At 40.7% G+C, this 18,837-nt stretch overlaps 1 protein-coding gene across 1 annotated transcript in view; it reads left to right on the top strand.

Moving 5' to 3' along the window:
• atp13a3 (ATPase 13A3) overlaps positions 1–18,642 on the top strand; it is a 36,609-nt gene extending 17,967 nt beyond the window's left edge. Inside the window, exons 11-34 of the mRNA XM_072660029.1 lie at positions 119–250; positions 364–546; positions 1,352–1,509; positions 2,958–3,146; positions 4,339–4,400; positions 4,599–4,749; positions 5,507–5,623; positions 5,785–5,802; positions 5,889–6,042; positions 6,144–6,264; positions 6,676–6,800; positions 7,223–7,395; positions 8,042–8,164; positions 8,657–8,736; positions 8,856–8,898; positions 9,031–9,140; positions 9,389–9,485; positions 10,441–10,513; positions 10,610–10,787; positions 10,901–11,076; positions 11,975–12,063; positions 12,200–12,280; positions 13,241–13,333; positions 14,169–18,642. Of these exons, the coding sequence (XP_072516130.1) occupies positions 119–250; positions 364–546; positions 1,352–1,509; positions 2,958–3,146; positions 4,339–4,400; positions 4,599–4,749; positions 5,507–5,623; positions 5,785–5,802; positions 5,889–6,042; positions 6,144–6,264; positions 6,676–6,800; positions 7,223–7,395; positions 8,042–8,164; positions 8,657–8,736; positions 8,856–8,898; positions 9,031–9,140; positions 9,389–9,485; positions 10,441–10,513; positions 10,610–10,787; positions 10,901–11,076; positions 11,975–12,063; positions 12,200–12,280; positions 13,241–13,333; positions 14,169–14,366 (2,924 nt within the window). The 3' untranslated portion in view covers positions 14,367–18,642. The remainder of the gene's footprint in view (positions 1–118; positions 251–363; positions 547–1,351; positions 1,510–2,957; positions 3,147–4,338; positions 4,401–4,598; positions 4,750–5,506; positions 5,624–5,784; positions 5,803–5,888; positions 6,043–6,143; positions 6,265–6,675; positions 6,801–7,222; positions 7,396–8,041; positions 8,165–8,656; positions 8,737–8,855; positions 8,899–9,030; positions 9,141–9,388; positions 9,486–10,440; positions 10,514–10,609; positions 10,788–10,900; positions 11,077–11,974; positions 12,064–12,199; positions 12,281–13,240; positions 13,334–14,168) is intronic.
• The last annotated feature ends 195 nt before the right edge of the window (positions 18,643–18,837 follow it).

The raw sequence follows: 18,837 nt of genomic DNA, 5'->3' as shown, positions 1-18,837 counted from the left end.
CCAGTCTGGGGTTCCGATGCACTTACTCCTCTCTCTTTCTCCGGCCCCCGTCCCTCTCTTTTTTTTCGCTGTCTCCATCTCCTTCTTCTCCTCGTCCTTCTCATCTGCCCTCCTAAAGGAATTGAAGAAGCAATGTCCACAGACCTGGTGCCTGGTGATGTCATGGTCATCCCCAGCAACGGGACCATTATGCCATGTGACGCAGTGCTGATTAGTGGAACCTGCATCGTCAATGAGAGCATGCTGACAGGTTACTGGCCACTTCTTTGCATGACATCACCATCTATGCTGAATCATATATTCAGTGTCTACACTGATTCACTTCAAGTCCACTTATGTAATATATATATTTTTTTGTCCTAGGAGAGAGTGTGCCCGTCACTAAGACTAACCTGCCCAACCCGTCGCATGGTGAGAAAGAAGCAGAGGATGACCAGGTGTATAGCATGGAAGAACACAAGAGACACACACTGTTCTGTGGCACCAATGTCATCCAGACCCGTTTCTACTCAGGAGAACTGGTCAAAGCTGTGGTGGTCAGGACCGGTAGGTTGCTATTGAAACAAACTAGACGTGTAAATGAACGCTTTTCACTAACTTTTCTTTACTAGTTTAACACAACACACATATAGTCAGAACAACAGTCAATCAAGATTTGATTTTTATTTTATAATTATTTATTAAAGCTGGAAGTCTGCACTGTGCATATGTTGTGATTGCTTCATTTCAAATCCATTCAGGTGTTAAAAAGTATACAAAACTTGTCACTTTTTGAATTCTTATGGACCCAACTGTAAGTGTACACACTGAGCCACACTCAAATATTGTGTGAACTGAGTAGTGCTGTCAAGTGTTCTGTACTCCCAGTGTCCCAGTGTTTTCCAGTGATCTTTGCACTCCGCTTATTTTCTCTATTCTCTATTTGTCCAACAAAGGAATGCATTGTATCTTCCATCAGCTACAACTCCAGCAGTTTCGTCCACTAGCTTTGTTATTGCAACCCAGTCTCAGATTGTTGTTCCTTTGCCTACTGTGACAGGTCCTGCGGAGTGAGATTCAGACATTGCTCTAGATTTGGTGTTCAGCTGAATTTATGCTACTAAAGTATCCAGTTCCAACACAGTGCTCATTTAACCAGTTGTTGAGCTGTAATACAGTTGTAATGCAGTCATCTGTGATCAGTGCAAATTGTAAAAAGTGTTTTTAACAATTAAAAATAAAATAATCTTTTGATTTGATTCTACCAAATAGGTAGTTATACAGTTTCAGTGAACCATCGTTAATATGCAGAAGTTGTTTATTCTGAATATGAAATCCCATACATCTAAAATGCTGTTTTCTTTTTTTCCAGGTTTCAGTACAGCCAAAGGCCAGCTGGTTCGTTCCATCCTGTACCCGAAGCCTACTGACTTTAAACTGTACAGAGATGCCTATATGTTTCTGCTCTGTCTGGTTGGAGTGGCTGGCATTGGCTTTGTCTACTCGATCGTCCTGAGCATTATGAACAAGGTAATGTCTTTTCCTGCTTGCTCACTTATAGGGCTGGCCAAACTGACCATATTTAATCAACCAGCTTTCTGTGTATATTGTGACGCTTATCAATGTTTATAGAACACTAAAGAATTGCATGTTACATTACAATGAAACCAGAATGAGTCTGGGTTATCTTGAGGTTCTGTATTTAAATATTTGAAACATTTGAGTGTGTCATGTTTGACACATATTTGAGTTTTGAGACCTCTGCAACATTGTTGTGGTATTGTAAATAATAAATTATTTTAGTAACACTTGGACTTCGATAGTCTGTTGTAGATGCCTTTATAGATTCTCAACTTTCTACTAATGCAACTGAACTGTTACTTGAATGTAAATGATTTTCTATTGAATGTAACCCTAATTTTAGTCTTAACCTTTCCCTTTTACAGTTAGATTTAGGGTTAGATTCAAGGTAAGGGTTAGGTTTTAGAGTTAATTTGAGGCTTGTGTTAGGTTTAGTGTTTGATTCAACGTTACAGTTAGGTGTAGAGTTAAATTCTAATAAGAATGATTTACATCCAACTCACAGTGCAGTTGCATTTAATAGATATTCAGTTAAATGTTAGTTGAATGTTAGGTTGGCGTCTTTGAGGCATCTATAATGGACCATCCAAAAGAAAGTGATACCATGGTATTACATAATAGGTAGTCAAATAAAGCCAATTAGTCCAGTCTGAAAACTTAAGATTATTGAACAAATTCGTTTTTCATTATGTGCGTTTCTCACGCTAACAAGGAATTTGCCGGGGTGCATGTAAACCACAGTTTAATCGCCATAGAAGTGTGGAATAGAGTTTTACTGCCACTGTTACTTGTTACAGTAATACTTTCTGCAGTCTCGACGTAGAGCTGCTGTAAAAACATACAGACTAAGCAACTGTCTGTCGCGGGAACGGAGGGTGCGGATAAAACCAGTATTGCTAAGTATCACTTAGCTATTAGAGTTAAAAAGCAGCACACATCTGCAGCAACATCATGGTGGTGTATTTTTGGAGAGCAGAGTTATGTTAGTGTAAGGCATGCACACAGGGTGAATATAAAAATTACAAATCTTCACCACAAAAAGTGTTGTTTTTTTTTTTCCTGGTCTGAAAATGAAGGGGAAAATGATTTTAAAATTGACAGGAAAGAGATTTTAAAAAGTTGAGATGAAATGAGATTTGAAACAAGATATTTTTTGTCTTCATCGTTAATTAGCAAATACATAAAACAACCCAGAGGTAAATTTAAAAGCAGACAGTTACGGAAGTTATTTGGTAATTGAGTGATTTCATAGTCTGAATAATTTATTATTATTATTTTATAATCTATAGATTATTTAATGATCCAAGTGGTAGTTTCTTAAAGTCCATTTTGTTTTTGTGTGTTTGTCTTTTGTTGAGCAAATTGTCAGTTGAAGCATCATGCATTAACTTCCACAGGTCCCAGCTAAGACTATCATCATAGAGTCTCTGGACATCATCACAATCACTGTGCCCCCTGCACTACCTGCAGCCATGACAGCAGGTATTGTGTACGCCCAGCGGCGACTCAAAAAACTTGGCATCTTCTGCATCAGTCCACAGAGGATCAACATCTGTGGCCAGCTCAATCTAATCTGCTTTGACAAGGTAAGCTTGCCCAGTATCTTGAGCTCTTTAGGAACTATATTGGGAGTGTATATATACAGTGGCATTGAAACGATTGGGCACCCTGGTCAAAATATTTGTACTGTGGAGCAACATCTGCATGGGAGAATCTACACCTTTCCTGCATCCTTAAACATTCAGTATCAAAGCAACACCTACACAAACCGGTTTGTATAGTCCAAGTTAAAATAGAACATTTTGTATTTAATGAGCAAAGATATGTTTGGAGGAAAAAAAGGAGTTTCACGAAAAGAACACCTCTCCAAGTGTTATTACAGGGATGGGTTGTTCATGCTTTGGATTTGTGTTGCAGCCTGTGACCCAAAAACATTGAAGATGAAAAGAGGATGGCTTCTAAATGCTTTGCCATTGCCCTCACAATCCCCCAAAGCTGTGGATCTCATAAAGAGCAGTGCATGTGAGACAGCCCAAGAATCCCACAGAACTAGATGCCTTTTACAAAAAAGAACAAACAAGAATTCAAAGACTCTTAGCTGACTACAGAAGGCGTTTGCAAGCTGTGATACTTGCCAGAGGGGATGTAACTGGCCATGCAGGGTGCCCAAGCACTTGTTTCAGGTTCTTTTCTTTTTTTCTGTTCTTTTAAAAAAAAAAAATGCAAAAGATGGCAATAAAAAAAGTAATCTTAAAATATTCCAGAAATGTTTTGTATCTAACTTTATGCAGTTTGGAAATGTAGGTCATCTATTGCTCACTTACATATTCACAGTAACAAGAATTTGGATGGATGCCCGATCTTTTACATGCCACTGTTTGGTTTTATTTGCATATATGCATTATAATTCCATATGTAAATAGTTTTACATTAACATTAATGTTAATGTAAAACTATTCTTTTCTAACATCACTTATTTTTATACGGCCTAGCCATATTCACATACACTGTCTGCTTGGCTTTCAGTGTTTTGTCTCTTGCAATTACTCTAGCATTTTTCACACATGCTCGCCTGCTCGCTTTTACTCGGTGTGGCAGCAGAATTTCTGCTGACAGTCTTCATCCTCTTACGCCGTATGCCTGATTTACTTTAATAGTAGAGCTGTTCACTCAGAGCGGCCGTGGTGCAGTGACTTTTTCAAACTGCCTTGTGTAGTATAACCTCGACTTCTCCTCTCAGAGGGCGCATGTGTAACCCTTTATGTGTTTTTCCTGCAGACGGGCACTCTCACGGAGGATGGTCTAGATCTGTGGGGGGTGCAGAGAACGGAGAATGGAAGGTGGGCGTCGTAGTTCTCTTAGTTTGGTCGTTTCAATTGTAAGCATTAGTTTACATGACTCTAAATGTGCTGGCCTGTTGTTCTGCACACATGTCCCAACTAAAAGGAGACCTTCAGTCAGGACACTGGTGTCTGTTTGGCCTGCTGTTTTGCTCTTTGTATTGTCTTAATGAAGCTAGTCTGTCTCTCAACCCGTAGCTTCCATCACACAGAGGAAAATGCCTATAAAGAGAGCCTGGTGAAGACTCACTTTGTGGCTTGCATGGCCACCTGTCACTCTCTCACCAAGATCGAAGGCCAGCTCTCTGGTGACCCTTTGGACCTGAAGATGTTTGAGGCCACTGGCTGGGTTCGTACCTCGTCACACTATAAGCAGTTTCATTTTGATAGTGCACACTATAGGGACAAAAGTACTTGCTCATTCATTTTTTTAAGGGTATTTAAAAAGAGCTTATCCTGCTTTTGTTGAAATAACTCTTAATAAGTCTTTACTGTCCAGGGAAGGCTTTCTACTAGATTTTGGAGTTTTGCTGTAAAGGTTTTAATTGCAACTCCCTTTCACTGCTTCACAGATCAATGCTGGAGGGCCTTAGACCCCTCTAGCTCACGCATGGCATTGTGCATGGTGCCAATAGGTTCATGTTTATCTGCTCCAGGGAGTCCTATTCTATTGGTGGTACTGCTCTACAGGGATTAGACAAGCTGTGTGTTAGCTGAGAGCTGTGTTAGCAATGGGTGCATCTTGAAGTAGCAAATGCATTCAGTAGAAGGTGTGTCTACAAACCTTTGGACACACAGTGTAGGCCAGCGACAAGTCTGGACATGTACAAGGACTGGACTAGCCTATGTATCATTTTTGGGATTTAAAAAACATGGCATGCTGCATGTTGTCCCAAATGACTGGGTATGTTTTTAGTAAATTACATAAACAGTATTTTCATAAGGAAGCTATGTGAGCGAACCAGAAAAGCTGGCATGTTCAAATTCTGAACGTCTTTTGAAAATGTGATGTTGCAATACGCTGAATCTGTTGGTTAGCTCAATTGTCATTATGTAAACTGTCTCCTGTTGGTTTTACTGTGTGTGTGTGTGTGTGTGTGCTTTAGATCTTAGAAGAGGCCACAGAGGAGGAGACTTCTCTCCACAACCGTATCATGCCCACTGTAGTGCGTCCACCTAAGCAGCTTCTTCCAGCACCAACAGTATCACCAGTGCAGGACATGGTGCGTTTGTCAGTCTCCTCTGTACACTTAATGAGAACACTTTATGAGAACTATCTTCCAGCTTCTTCATATTTAGAAGTGATTACAGTAATCTTAAGCTCAATCACCTATTTACTCATGACATTCATTCCTTTCCCTTTCTCTCTGGGATTGTGTTACAGGAACTGTATGCGCTCTCGGTGAGTAAACAAGTCTCCATCTTTGCATTCATTCTGTTGCTAAATAGGAATTTGGAGCAGCTTGTCTTTAATTTGGTGCCTTGCAGGGGTCCTACGAGATTGGAATTGTGCGGCAGTTCCCCTTCTCCTCGGCCTTGCAAAGAATGAGTGTGGTGACCCGTCTGCTCGGAGGAAAGCGGATGGACGCCTACCTCAAGGGAGCGCCAGAAGTGGTGGCTAGTCTGTGCAAGAAAGAGACTGGTTGGTTGAATTTGTCTTGGACTTCAATAACATGGCACTGCTATCGACTTTACAAATTCATCATTGTGCTCTGCTCAACAATCTCCTGTAATGCTCCACAGTCCCACAGGACTTTGCCGAGGTACTGGAAGACTACACTAAGCAAGGTTTCCGTGTCATTGCCCTGGCCCACAGACGTCTGGAGTCCAAGCTCACCTGGCATAAAGTACAGAACGTTAACAGGTACTACTGAACTCCTCATACTTCCTCACTCTTGTTCCTAATGACTTGGAGTGAACTAGGAAAAGATCTAGGAGCCCTCAGTATGCCTCATTCCATCTGTCTTATATGGACTGAAGTATTGAGTTCATGTTCAGGATCATTGACTGCACCGGTTCTTCTCTTTATTAAGCTCAAAGGGGCAGAGATATAGGATATTCTATTAGATGAGAGTATTATAACATTTACAATATTATTTTGTAAAGTATATACCCATTTATAAAGTATGTGTTCATGGATTCACGCTAAATTATTATTTTTTTTTTTATTAATTTTTTATTCTGAATACCAAAAAAAATCATTAATTTTAGAATTTAATTCTAATTACATAGTTCTTTTTCCACTGTATTGATGTCCAATGCTTTGAATCCATAGGGATCATATAGAGTCCAACATGGAGTTCCTTGGGCTGATCATCATGCAGAACAAGCTGAAGGCTGAGACTCCGGGAGTGTTAGAGGACCTCCGACGGGCCAACATCCGCACAGTCATGGTGACAGGTACAGAAAGAATACTATCAACACATACTACAGCACATACCATCAGATTTCACCCCTTGCCACTACCCATATGTGACCCTGTGCAACCTGTGAGTTGACAGACAAGGGGCTGTTCTGAGTGTGTAGATTGTAGCCGCTTAATACCACTGGCATCGCTTCATTAGGTATTCCTGGAATCCTGACTAATAAAGGTCTCAGCTCTCTGGCTTAGCAGCAAAGAGCTCCAAAGTTCAGCTAGGGCTCAATGCGCCATTGTGAGTGTAATCACACTATTAGATTGAGTTGTGTGTTCCAACCTGTCTATTACTCGCAGTGTGTCATGAGGGATGCTGGGGAGCCTGCCAGCGGGGCCTGGCCTTTTTATGGAAGCTCATGCCATTATTAATGAGGTTTACATGCAGTCATGTCTCTCTTCTACACAGGTGACAATATGCTGACAGCCATCTCTGTGGCACGGGACTGCGGCATGATTCCGCCACAGGACCGAGTCATCATTGCAGACGCCCTCCCCCCCAAAGACGGCCAAGCGGCCAAGATAAATTGGCGCTACGCCGACAATCCCAGCAAGCACTCCAACAAGGCTGCTTCACTGGAGGTCAGTTTGTGCCATCTGCTGGACAGGCGCTGCTATTGCACGTGCGAGTGCCTGAGCTCTATCTAGTTCATAATAAGTTCATAACCCAGCCATACTCTCATTTATTGTTGGCAAACACCTTGATATAGAGCCTGCTCAGTTATTTTGCCGCCAGCAGAAGAAAGCCAAGCGGGGCTCAAAATACAACCGTGTGTTTAGGTCATGGGAATTGGGTGAAATAAATGAATGTGTGGATTGTTCTGTAACCTGGAACAAACAGGGTTATTACAAACACATGGTAGTTGGTGTTTAAATGGTCAATGTGAACACTACATTTCATCACTGTCACACATAAACCTTGTGTCTCCCAAATGGCGGCTTTAAAGGAAAAGTAAAAAAATCTTCTCAACTGATAATGGATGTCGGTGTAAAATGATTTTTGATCCAGGACCTTTTGAGGCGTTTCTATTGGTCCATTTCTCATAGAATTGTGACACAATGTAAAGAAAAACTGCCCGATTTACGCTATGGCAAGTGATAAATGACCGTGACCTCAATAATTGATTGACTTTATTGATATTAGTGTTTGATATCTATAGCAATGTAAACTGTGCTTATTGAGGCTTTACTGAAGTTTCATTAGAGTATTTTCTATGCTCTTGTGTAGGAAGTGGGGATCAGCATGGATGACAAGCCAGAAGAACCGAAGTCTCTGGAGCAGTACCATTTTGCCATGAGTGGCAAGTCGTTTGCTGTTATCACGGAGCATTTCCAGGACCTGCTCCAGAAGGTCTGAAATTTACACAACATTTAGCATGTCGCACAAATCTTTAGCTTGCTGATATACTGTATGGACAAAAGTATAGAGACACCTGCTCATTCATTGTTTCTTCTAAAATCAAGGGTATTAAAGAAGCCCCGCCATTACAAAGAAAACACACCTCAGTTCTGGGGGGCTTTTTACCTTTCTAGTCCAGCCCTTGCATTGGACTTCATGTGACTGGTGTCAATGGTTTTGTTTATCTGCTCCAGAGAGTGCTATCCCATTGGCAGTACCTCTCTACAGTGACTAGACAAGCTGTACGTGCATTTGCAAATCTGTGTCAGCAGTGGGTGCAAATGAAAGTAGCGGAATGCATTCTTTCAAGGGTGTCCACAAACATTTGGACATATTGTGTATCCTGCCAACTATGTTAGGAATTAGATCATTGAGATGGTAGTACTTGTTGTTGGAAGACTAAACTGTTTATCTCATTCATTATTCTTTTTTGCTTTGGTATAGCTGGTTTTGCATGGGACAGTGTTTGCAAGAATGGCTCCAGACCAGAAGACTCAACTGGTGGAGACACTACAGAGTGTTGAGTGAGTTAAGACAAAGCACACACATACCCTCACTGTCTAACATACTCATTAACACTTACTGTATACTGGAAACTGTAATACTGTAAACTTAGTTTGACATGTATCTTTCTCTTGTCTAGTTACTTTGTTGGAATGTGCGGTGATGGTGCCAACGACTGTGGTGTAAGTCTGTCTTTAGTGTATGGTATTTCTTCTCACTTTTTATGTTATAAGGCATTCACATGTTAAAGCCTATACACACACACAAGCCCTGGTGAGGCAGCCGTGGTGTTTTCTAACTGGCATCTTCCTCAGGCGCTGAAGAGAGCTCACAGTGGCATCTCCCTTTCTGAGTTGGAGGCCTCAGTGGCCTCTCCTTTCACCTCCAGAACGCCCAATATCTCCTGTGTGCCTAACCTTATCAGGTAAGACCAGTAATACACACCTACAGCTTATATCTAGCCTTGCTAGATTCAGGGAGACAGCAAAATGTTATGAAATATTATTTAGATGACAGTAAGGCACTAGCTGGAGTCAGATGTCACCTTTTCAAGGAATTTCCTTCTGGATGTTATAGATGTCTCAGTTGTTAATTAAGCTTGTTTTTAGTAAAAAAAAAAAAAAAAAAAGACACGGATACATTTTCTGAAATATTTAAAACATTTCTTTGCAGAGAAGGCAGAGCTGCTCTCATCACTTCCTTCTGTGTATTTAAGTTCATGGCCCTGTACAGCATCATCCAATACATCAGCGTCACCTTGCTCTACTATGTAAGTGATTTTCCTTACTTCAATCTCCATATAGATTTATAGACACTATTCTTCCTAATATTGTACCTTCTATACTTTCAATTGAAGTAAATTTACAAAGGTTTCATTCATTTCATTCAAATTATACTGTTCAAATGATAGCAATGTAGTTCATTTTAATATTGTAATGTATGCAATAACTCAATAAGAGTGTTTCTGGTTGTGAATCATTTGGACTATTTCCATCGTCAAGGGCTGGATAAATTAGGCAGCAAGTGAACATACAGTTCATGAAGTTGAGGTGTTAAAAGCAGGAAAAGTGATGGCAAGATGACCGAATCAGAGCATCTACAAAACATCAGGCAGGTCTTGTGGGGTGTTTCCAGCATGCAGTGGATAGTACCTTTCAAAACTGGTTCAAGAAAGAAACCACCTATAAGCTGGCACCTAAGGCCCATTAATTCAGTCCATGGAGGCTCCAACTCGCAACTTACAGGACTTAAAGAATGTTCTGCTAGCGCCTTGTGTAGTCTGTGCCTCGAAAGCTCAGGTCCGGTGTGGTGGCACAAAGTGGAACTACTCAATATTAGGCAGCTGGTATTAATGTTATGACTGATTATGTATTGTGTGTCATTGCTGTCGCATAAAAAAACATGTATTTCTTGTATTGGGCATTTGTTCTTTACATGTTGTCCAGATTCTGTTCTAAACCAAAAGGAAATTCTCCAAAAATACTTGAGTAAAATCTTTTTACATTGACTTCCATTGAAAGTGAAGGTTCTTTCCTTATCCTGTAAAGTTGCTGTTTTACAGATGCTTGATAATGACTATATTACAGTCATTGCTTTCTGCTCTGTTCAGTCTTCTAACAGTGGAGACGGTGTACTTTGCACTTTGCTGTTGTTTATATTAATTTGCCTAAATTAATTAAGGGTTCAGTTTCTACCCAGATACACTGACTGAATACCCTTTTCAGATCCTCAGCAACCTTGGAGACTTCCAGTTCCTCTTCATTGATGTTGCCATAATTCTCCTTATTGTGTTTACCAGTAAGTTTCACCAATAAAACAAATTGAACAAATTTGTTTAGCCTCACATTAGGATTCGTTAATTCACCCTTCTCTCGCTCTATCTAATACCTTCAGTGAGTCTGAATTCAGCATGGAAGGATCTGGTGTCTCGGCGACCCCCTTCTGGTCTGATCTCGGGGCCTCTGCTCTTCTCTGTGATGACTCAGATCCTCATTTGCCTGGGCTTCCAGACCCTGGCCTTCCTCCTGGTCCGTAATGAGACCTGGTATGAACCCTGGACCCCAGAGTCAGAGTAAGTACTAACTAACATCATTCAGCCAAACCTCTGCATAGAAATACACAAGATGCTTCTGGATTAACAATTAACACTGATTGATGTGGATGATGTTTCTTTCTCAATTTCAGCGCCTGCAATACCACCATCTATACCAACGTCTCAGAGAACTTCACGGAGTTTGATGAACACAACATCAAAAACTATGAGAACACTACCCTGTTTTACGTCTCCTGTTTTCAGTACCTCATCGTCGCCATCGTTTTCTCCAAGGGCAAACCTTTCCGCCAGCCCAGCTATAAAAACTGTGAGACTTACAATAAATTGTTTTCAAGGACTATGTATTTTAGCAGCAAGAAAATACTGCACATTGCATCACTTGATTTAATAGCTTTGAGGATTTTTAATAGGGGGTATGCATTAACGTTACATTCCTGCTGAAACATGCCCCTTTTAGTCAAAAAAAGGAATGAAACTATCATGAAACAGGGTTGTAGCAATTATCAGCTCGAGTTAAAGGCAGTTGGACTCCATCCAAAGCAATCCATCCAGAATGGTCCATGGACAGTGATATGTAGTCTGAATTGTCCAGCTAACACCCGTTTAGAGGATGAAACACAAAGTTAAGTGAATGTCTTTAGGAGTGTATTTGACACATATATCAGATATTGCGTCATCCAGATTTGCTCTTACTTAACATGTCGCTACATTCGCAACTACAGTGGGCTTGGTTTTTTCACCACCTGTTTTCAGAACGTCCCTTCACCAAACACAGAGCTCCCAGTGGATTCCAGTCATTTCTGTGAATCTGTTTGTACAGTCAGTCGCCCAACAGCTCTCTTGTTTTTGTGTTAGCGCCACTCAGTCTGCCTTTTTGCCACTTAATTGGAGTGGCCGCAGTGATTCTGCCACCTGTGAACTTAAGTGCATACCCTCTATGTAGCAATGGTGGGCAACTTTGGTACTGAAGGGCCATATTCCTGCACTATTTTATTCTTTTTCCTGTTCACCTCATTGAACTCACCTGTGAAATGCCAGGTTTAGTAGGTCTGTTAGTGTCAAGCAGATCTGCATCAACTAATCTTAATTGCTCTGATTATGCCTTTAAATCACCCTTTAAAGCAGGGGTGGGCTGCACAGTTTGCTGATTGCACTGCTCTGTTTGCACACTTGTGTTTGTAATATATCTGTGTGTCTGTTTACAGGGCCATTCATGTTGTCCGTGCTCAGCCTCTACGTGTTCCTGTTCGTCATTATGCTTTACCCTGTCCCTGCTATCGATGAGGTTTTAGAGGTATGTCCAGCTGAATCTTCCTTTTCCTTACAAGCGTGTCCTGGAATTGTGCCTTTTTCCTGTGTTTGAACCAAGTGCTAGTCTCAGAGGTAGAATGACAATACAAACTGGATTTCATGAATTTGTTCTCTTCCAGATTGTGTGCGTTCCTTTCAAGTGGCGCCTGACTATGGTAATCATAGTGCTGGCCAATGCTGCTGTGTCAGTCCTAGTGGAGGTAAGTGGGATACAATAAAGTTCAGTTTGTCTGATTTTTGTGGATATTTTTTTTGAAAATAGAGGATCTCCTTTTTTTTTTTTTTTTTTTTATAGCAATAATGGCTAATATGTTGGCGTATGCAGTAGGATGTCTTGCTTTAAAGAATAACCTTTTTGAATGTGGTCTAAACCTATACAGTATATTTCCTCCTGTTGTAACCCAATGAAAACCTCCCAGTCTTGGCTGGGTCTTAGTCACGTACCTATATTCATCCTTACGCACATATACACACATGTGAGATCATCATTTCTGTCTGCTCTCTCATGCTGTTTTGACAAGTTGACTATTGCAGCTGAGCTATGAAGTGTGTAGTGTGATCATGTCCACTTTCAGCTCCCTTTGACTGGCTTTGAAACCCCAAGACGTAGAAACGCAGAGAAAATGTCCCTGCCTCTCCATCTCGGCGCCTAAGCCACTGGGTGTGAAAAGTCACTGATTGACAACTGCCGACTCTCAGCTTTGCCTGCGCTGTAGTGGCATTATCAGTGAGCTCCCCTCCCTTAGAGTCTCCTAAGCCAATGAGCTGCCTGCTGCTGACTGCAGGTGACGCCGTCTCCGTCGCTACCCCCCGAAACCGCCGTGTTTTAGCCAATCAGCAAGCAAGATCAGACCAATAGTGACCAATCATGTGATTTAGAGGCTACAGTGGGACCATGCCCAGTGATCCTGATGCGTTTCCTAGATGAACAGATAAACCTCTGACTATTTTTATTGACTATTTTCTTGTCCATAACAACTCCTTGGCTCTCTCCCTGTCTCTCTCCATGACTAACGCACAGTCTGAAATCACAGCCCTTCTGAATAGGTGTTATATAGTTTTGCTGCTCAAATGAAACTGCTGAAGCAATTGAGATCTTATGAAAGCGATGTGATCAGTAGCTCTCTTCATTCTTTCCGCCCCACTGCAATATTCCATAGACCCTCGTCCTTGACGTCGTCTTATGGAAGCTTGTGTTCAGCCGAGACAAGCAGGGCAGCTATGGCATCCTCCCAGCCGCCCCGCCACCACAGGTTGGGAAATCTGACACTTCTGTTCATCGTTGCCTTTTTCACATCCTCCTGTCCTTCCTGCCTCTCCATCTTTCTCTGTATTTTTTCCTCCTGTCTCTTGCTCTGCTGCTCTTTCTGTCTCTTTCTGTCTCTTTTTTCTCTCTTTTTGCTCTCCTCTATTTTTCTGCACACCCTGTGTGACTCAGCACCCTACTGTAACGTTTGACTTATGCATGTGCACACATGATTTCTCTTCTCGCTACTTGGGGGCCCCCTAGTGGGCACCTCCTGTACATCATGCTGCGGAGGTTACGATTACCCCAAACTTCTTCCTTCCTCTAGTACCTCTAATGCTCCTTGTGTAGTGGCTACTGTAAGCAAACCTCTGCATGCATCTCGAACGCTTTCTCTCTCTGTTAGAACTTGGTGTGTGGGTATCATGGTCCAGGTATGTTTCCACCAGAGACTAAAGGAAAGGGTGAAATGGTTTTCCCTGTTTGGACTTAAATCTGTCTAATCCTGGGGTCAGTGCTGGATTTTAGCATTTGCTTAAAATAGTACTTTCACTGGAACACTCCATAGTCTACTGTAGAATATATTGCCTGTGGCCTTTCTGTCAAACTGTGGTTATTCACTTTGAACTGCTCAGTGTTATACAAAAAGTACAGTCCCGTATAACATCAGAGATATATGATATTGTGTGTTTAGCATTGACCAATGTCATCTCTGTTTTGAACGGTCAGTATACAAAGAGGTGCAGATGAAAATGGGTATTTTCTTCCTTCTTTCTTCTCTTCCTTCTTTTTGTTTTTGTTTTTTTTGTTTTTTCTTGTTTTTATGGCGTCTTGGTGTGTAGGGAGGACTAGACTGGTGTGGATCCAAGCACTCTTGGCTTTGCTGCTGTCGGAGAAGGGTGCCCAAAGCACGCTACATGCATCTGGCCCAGGAACTGAGAGTGGACCCAGACTGGCCACCCAAACCCAAAACCACCACAGAAGCCAAACCTCCTTCTCCACCGGAAAACGGCTCCTACCAAATCATGTCTGCTTCCTAGCCCCCCCCTCCCTAAAACCTAATATTGTCCGACTATACTGGGATCACCACTGGTGGGGGATGTCACTAAAATGACAATTCGACAAGAGATGTCCCATGTAAACTGGGGGAAGACTTTTCTGCTAAACTACAAAACAGACTGCTTTTTTCTCTCTGCCTGGAGAAATGGGTGCGAGAACCGTGTCAGTAGGAGCCCAATTTGTCCCCTTTTTTTGCTGCTTCAATTCCATTCCACCCCCCCTCCTTTATTCTGTGTGGGTGGGCACCATGGGCTGGGAACTGTGGATGCCCCAGGGGGTGTGGTCTTACACACATGAGACCAGCATTAGGACACAACAGTCAACAATACTCACTCACCTTTATTCACAAGATATGGTTCAACCTGTTGTCTCGCTGACCCCGCGTACAGATGTCGGAACTGATTCGGTAGTGGAGCTGGGTACTCCAGACCTGAACTTGATTGCATTGTACTGCTAGCCACATCTGAATGGTCTGTGTGGTAAGGTGGTAAGAGGCTGCATGCTAAAGCCTTGGAAACATTGTCAGCAATCTGCATGTGGAGCCAACCCAAAACTGTAACAGCTTCAGCATACAGTATTTGCAGCCATTTAAAAAAAAAACAACAACAACAAAACAAAACAAATCCTTTTCCTTTTGGTATTTCTTCCCATGGAAGAATAGAGTTGTGATTTAGTAGTGAAATGCCATGTGTACTCTCTTCAAAGCGCATAGTTGATACATATGGGCTGCGCCAGTTGGTCAACCTGTTAGCAGTGCTAGCGTGAGTGCCAGTGAAGAGAGACGACTTGTATGAATGTGGTTCTCACCCAGCGATTGTGTATTCGTTTGAAACCTACACAGTCAAATATGGAAATCTCAAACAGCACAGTGGTCAGGCGATGAGATGGCCAGTAGACACTGAAAACGTATTGTTCCTGGGAAGCATTTGGGTGGGAGGGAGGAAGGGAGGTTGGGGTGTTTATGATAAAACACTGTTCAACATGCGCTAGTTGACTTGGCAGTTGTTCATTTTTGTTAAACACAAATCCTAAGGCTATAGAACTGTTGCTGCAACCTCCTTATTATGTATTACCATCTGTTCATGTCCGAGTATAGAGAAATGGGACTGTATCAAAAGCATTGTGACTGATTCTGGGATCCACAACTTTCCAGCCGTATCCATAAACGCTAGACCACTAAATATTTCTTTTTCACCAAGCTGAACTGTTAGCAAAGACACCATAATCTATAAATCCATAAAGTGTAATCATGCAACACATAAACCTCAACATTAATATGTTGAAGATATGTCGTATGTGAAGGTTTGGGCACTGCTGGTCAAACTACACTTGTTTTATAGTTTCTAGGTAAAACAAAGGTTTGATACATTTTATATGTTATGTTTCTTTCCCCCAGATATGTTAAATTCAGCAAATAATAGAAATTGTGCTCTAAAATATGCTGAAAATGCCATTTATTTGTGTTTGAATGTTTCTTGTATTTGTTTATTTATTTATTTTTGCTAAAAACAAATGGGCAAAATGTGTCAAATTGAACAGGGGTGTCCAAATCTTTGCAGGCAATATAAGAGTGCTTTCTCAATGGTGCAACAAATTCAAGCAAAATCAAGGCTACCTCGCACACTCCTTATTCCACATTTCGACATACTTAGGCTTGCAACGTTCTGTTGCGGGCACAGTACTTTAAATTCTCTGCCGTCGACATGCAGTGTTGTTTAAATGTCCAGCTCCTAAAATATCCTCCTAACATATCGAGAATTTACTTTGAGCCGTTTGTCTTGTGTGTTCCTCCCAGAAAGACAGAAAGAATAGCGAGTCCCTGATTATTATTATTCTTATTATTATTATTATAATTTTTTTTTTTAATGGGTCAGAATTTCAACAGTAATTCAGAATGCAAGTGCTGCTTTTAACATTCAGTACTAAGCGATGTCAGAAAAATGTATTTTTTGTGCTGCGTTTGTACTGCATATGTAGTGCAGTATTTGTAGGGATACATTCTCTGTTTCTTTTCAGTATGATAGACGATGAAACGACGTGTATTGTGAGAAAGTACAAGCTCAAGCCAACTCAAACATGCTTAAATAGGTTTGAAGTCAATAGTAACAGACACCTTAGAACTGAATGGTGATGGATTGGACACTAATGCAAGTCGGTAACGTTTCTAGTGGACTGGTTTGGCCCGTTTTCCTTTGGACTAGTGATATATTCGTGGTGTGCCGAAACTGTCTTGTTCGAATGTTTGTGACCTCCTCTGCTCTTTACTTGATCTGCAAAAATCTGATTTTGGTGGGAGGGGGGGTGGTTTTGTGTAAAAATGAATTAGACATGGACAAAGTTGAAAAGCTGCCCATGAATGGTGCAGTGGTGTTGTCTATTACTGTGCTCTTAAAGAAGCAATCTGACTTTACTGAATATCTCGACAGGAGATGTGTGTTTGCTACAAACGATGCACACTCCAAACTGCGAGAAAGATTTGATTAGATTATTTAAATGCAGTTTATTGTAGGCCTTGGCTTCCTGTGTGTCTGTCTGACAGTGTCCATTTATTAACGCTTGCTCAAACCAGGCTTCAGAATCAGCTGTCTCTATTTTCTGTTTGGGGCCTTGATTGTTGTGTTTTTGTTTTGTTTAGTTTTTCTTCTGTTTCTCTCTAAATAAGGGCTGTAGATGAGTTTCCCCTCATTCTTATCCTTTGGTACTGTTTCATATTTGAAGTGATCATGTTTGACTGTCTGTATGTGTTTGTGATGTCTGCGTACCTGTCCCTGATTGTTCTGCAGCAGATTGTCCATGCTGGGCATTTCCGCAACAATGAATTGAATTCAGTTTATTACTGTAATTGTTGTAGATGATACTACAACTAATCTTCTACAGTATCAACATGCAAAGTCCAGCCGTGTCATCTCAGCGTGTCTTCATCATGTAATGTCCATAAGACATTGAAAAGCAAAAAAAACAAACAAAAAAAAAGACACAAAAGGGATTGCTTAAAAGTTTAAAGTCTAACATCCTTATGCACTGGATTTGGCCCGCAAACATGACAATCCCTTGGGTGCACAACCTATCGCATGTAAGCAACGCTTTTGGGACTGGGGGATTGATTTCTTGGTGTCTTCATTTTATTATTATTTTATTTTATTACCCCCCCCCTAATTTCATTTTTATTTATTTCGGTTGATATCAAAGGCTGTGTTTTCTTTGTGTGGACATAACTTCTTCACCTGTACAAGTGCTAGAGCAGTGGTTCGCACAAAAAAACGGTACTCTGGAGCCCCCCAGTCAGTCCAAATTCAAAAACACAAAGCGATAGACGTATAAATCAATCATCTGGAAGGGGGCACGGAGAACTGGTTTGAGAACTACTGAGCTACGGGGTTGATTTTTCCCTTTTTACAAACCTGCACCTTAAAGCCCTATTCAAATGTTATAAATTGTACACCTGCAAAATTAATACTTTTAAGGGGGGGTACTTTTAAACTCACCTTGCAAAGGTACAGAAAATCACCTAAGCATGCTCTCTTGGACCGTGGGGCAATTTTTGTTCTTTTTATTTATTTATTTTTTTTGTCCTGCACTAGGCAGGTTGTGAGATGTTAATAAGAGTAATGCGCATAGACATACATAGAAATGCTTCTATAGATGGTGGCTGTCCTCAGTCAAGTATTGTTCTCACACTCTTCCTTTGCATATGACTACAAGTATACATTTAGAGTGTGCTGTCCACATATTAAAAGCTACACAGCTAAGATGCAGATTATCTTGGATTTTCTTGATTTGGGAATCAGCGAATCTACACAGATCTGTGTCCAACACACACTGTCTTCTGTTAGTGTTTTTTCTGTTTGTTTGTTATGAACTGTACATGTGTGCATGTACATATGGACATACTTACAAGAAGATTGGATGTTTTTTTTTCTTTAATATTATTTTTTTTTTTTTTAAAGATCAAATTCTTTAATTTCCTCAGGGAAAAAATCAGATTTGTTACAAATAACAACTGAATAAATCAATTAATGGGTAAAAATTGTTGTGGGTCAGTATCTTGGGCATCATCTGTCTCATAAAAATTGCATTTATGATCCATGAACAGTGGGGAAAAAATCCACTTTTTTTTTTTTTTTTTTTTTGGAAATCCCCCTTTTTGTAGAAAATTGTAAATGAGACCTTTTTATTATCTGTAATTTATTTTATATTTATTTTTTATTTGTATTTGTTTGAGCTTCTTTTTTGTTGAGGATGATTTTTTTTTTTTTTTTTGGGGGGGGGGGTGTTTTTGTTTTTTGAATAAATAAATTTAAAAAAATATATTAATTTTGTTTACACTTTCTTTCATCATTTTGCTTACTTTAAAGGTACCAGTTCAGAATCTGGCAACTCCAACAATAGATGTATTTACATTCAGTTAATTATTTTAATGCCATTATGTATTTATCTTCTCCACAGTATTAT

The sequence above is a fragment of the Salminus brasiliensis genome, chromosome 17 (assembly GCF_030463535.1).
Source record: "Salminus brasiliensis chromosome 17, fSalBra1.hap2, whole genome shotgun sequence".
In the NCBI taxonomy this organism is placed as follows: Eukaryota; Metazoa; Chordata; class Actinopteri; order Characiformes; family Bryconidae; genus Salminus; species Salminus brasiliensis.
The sequence above is the reverse complement of the archived record's forward strand: the minus strand, read 5'-3'. Positions and strand labels throughout refer to the sequence as shown.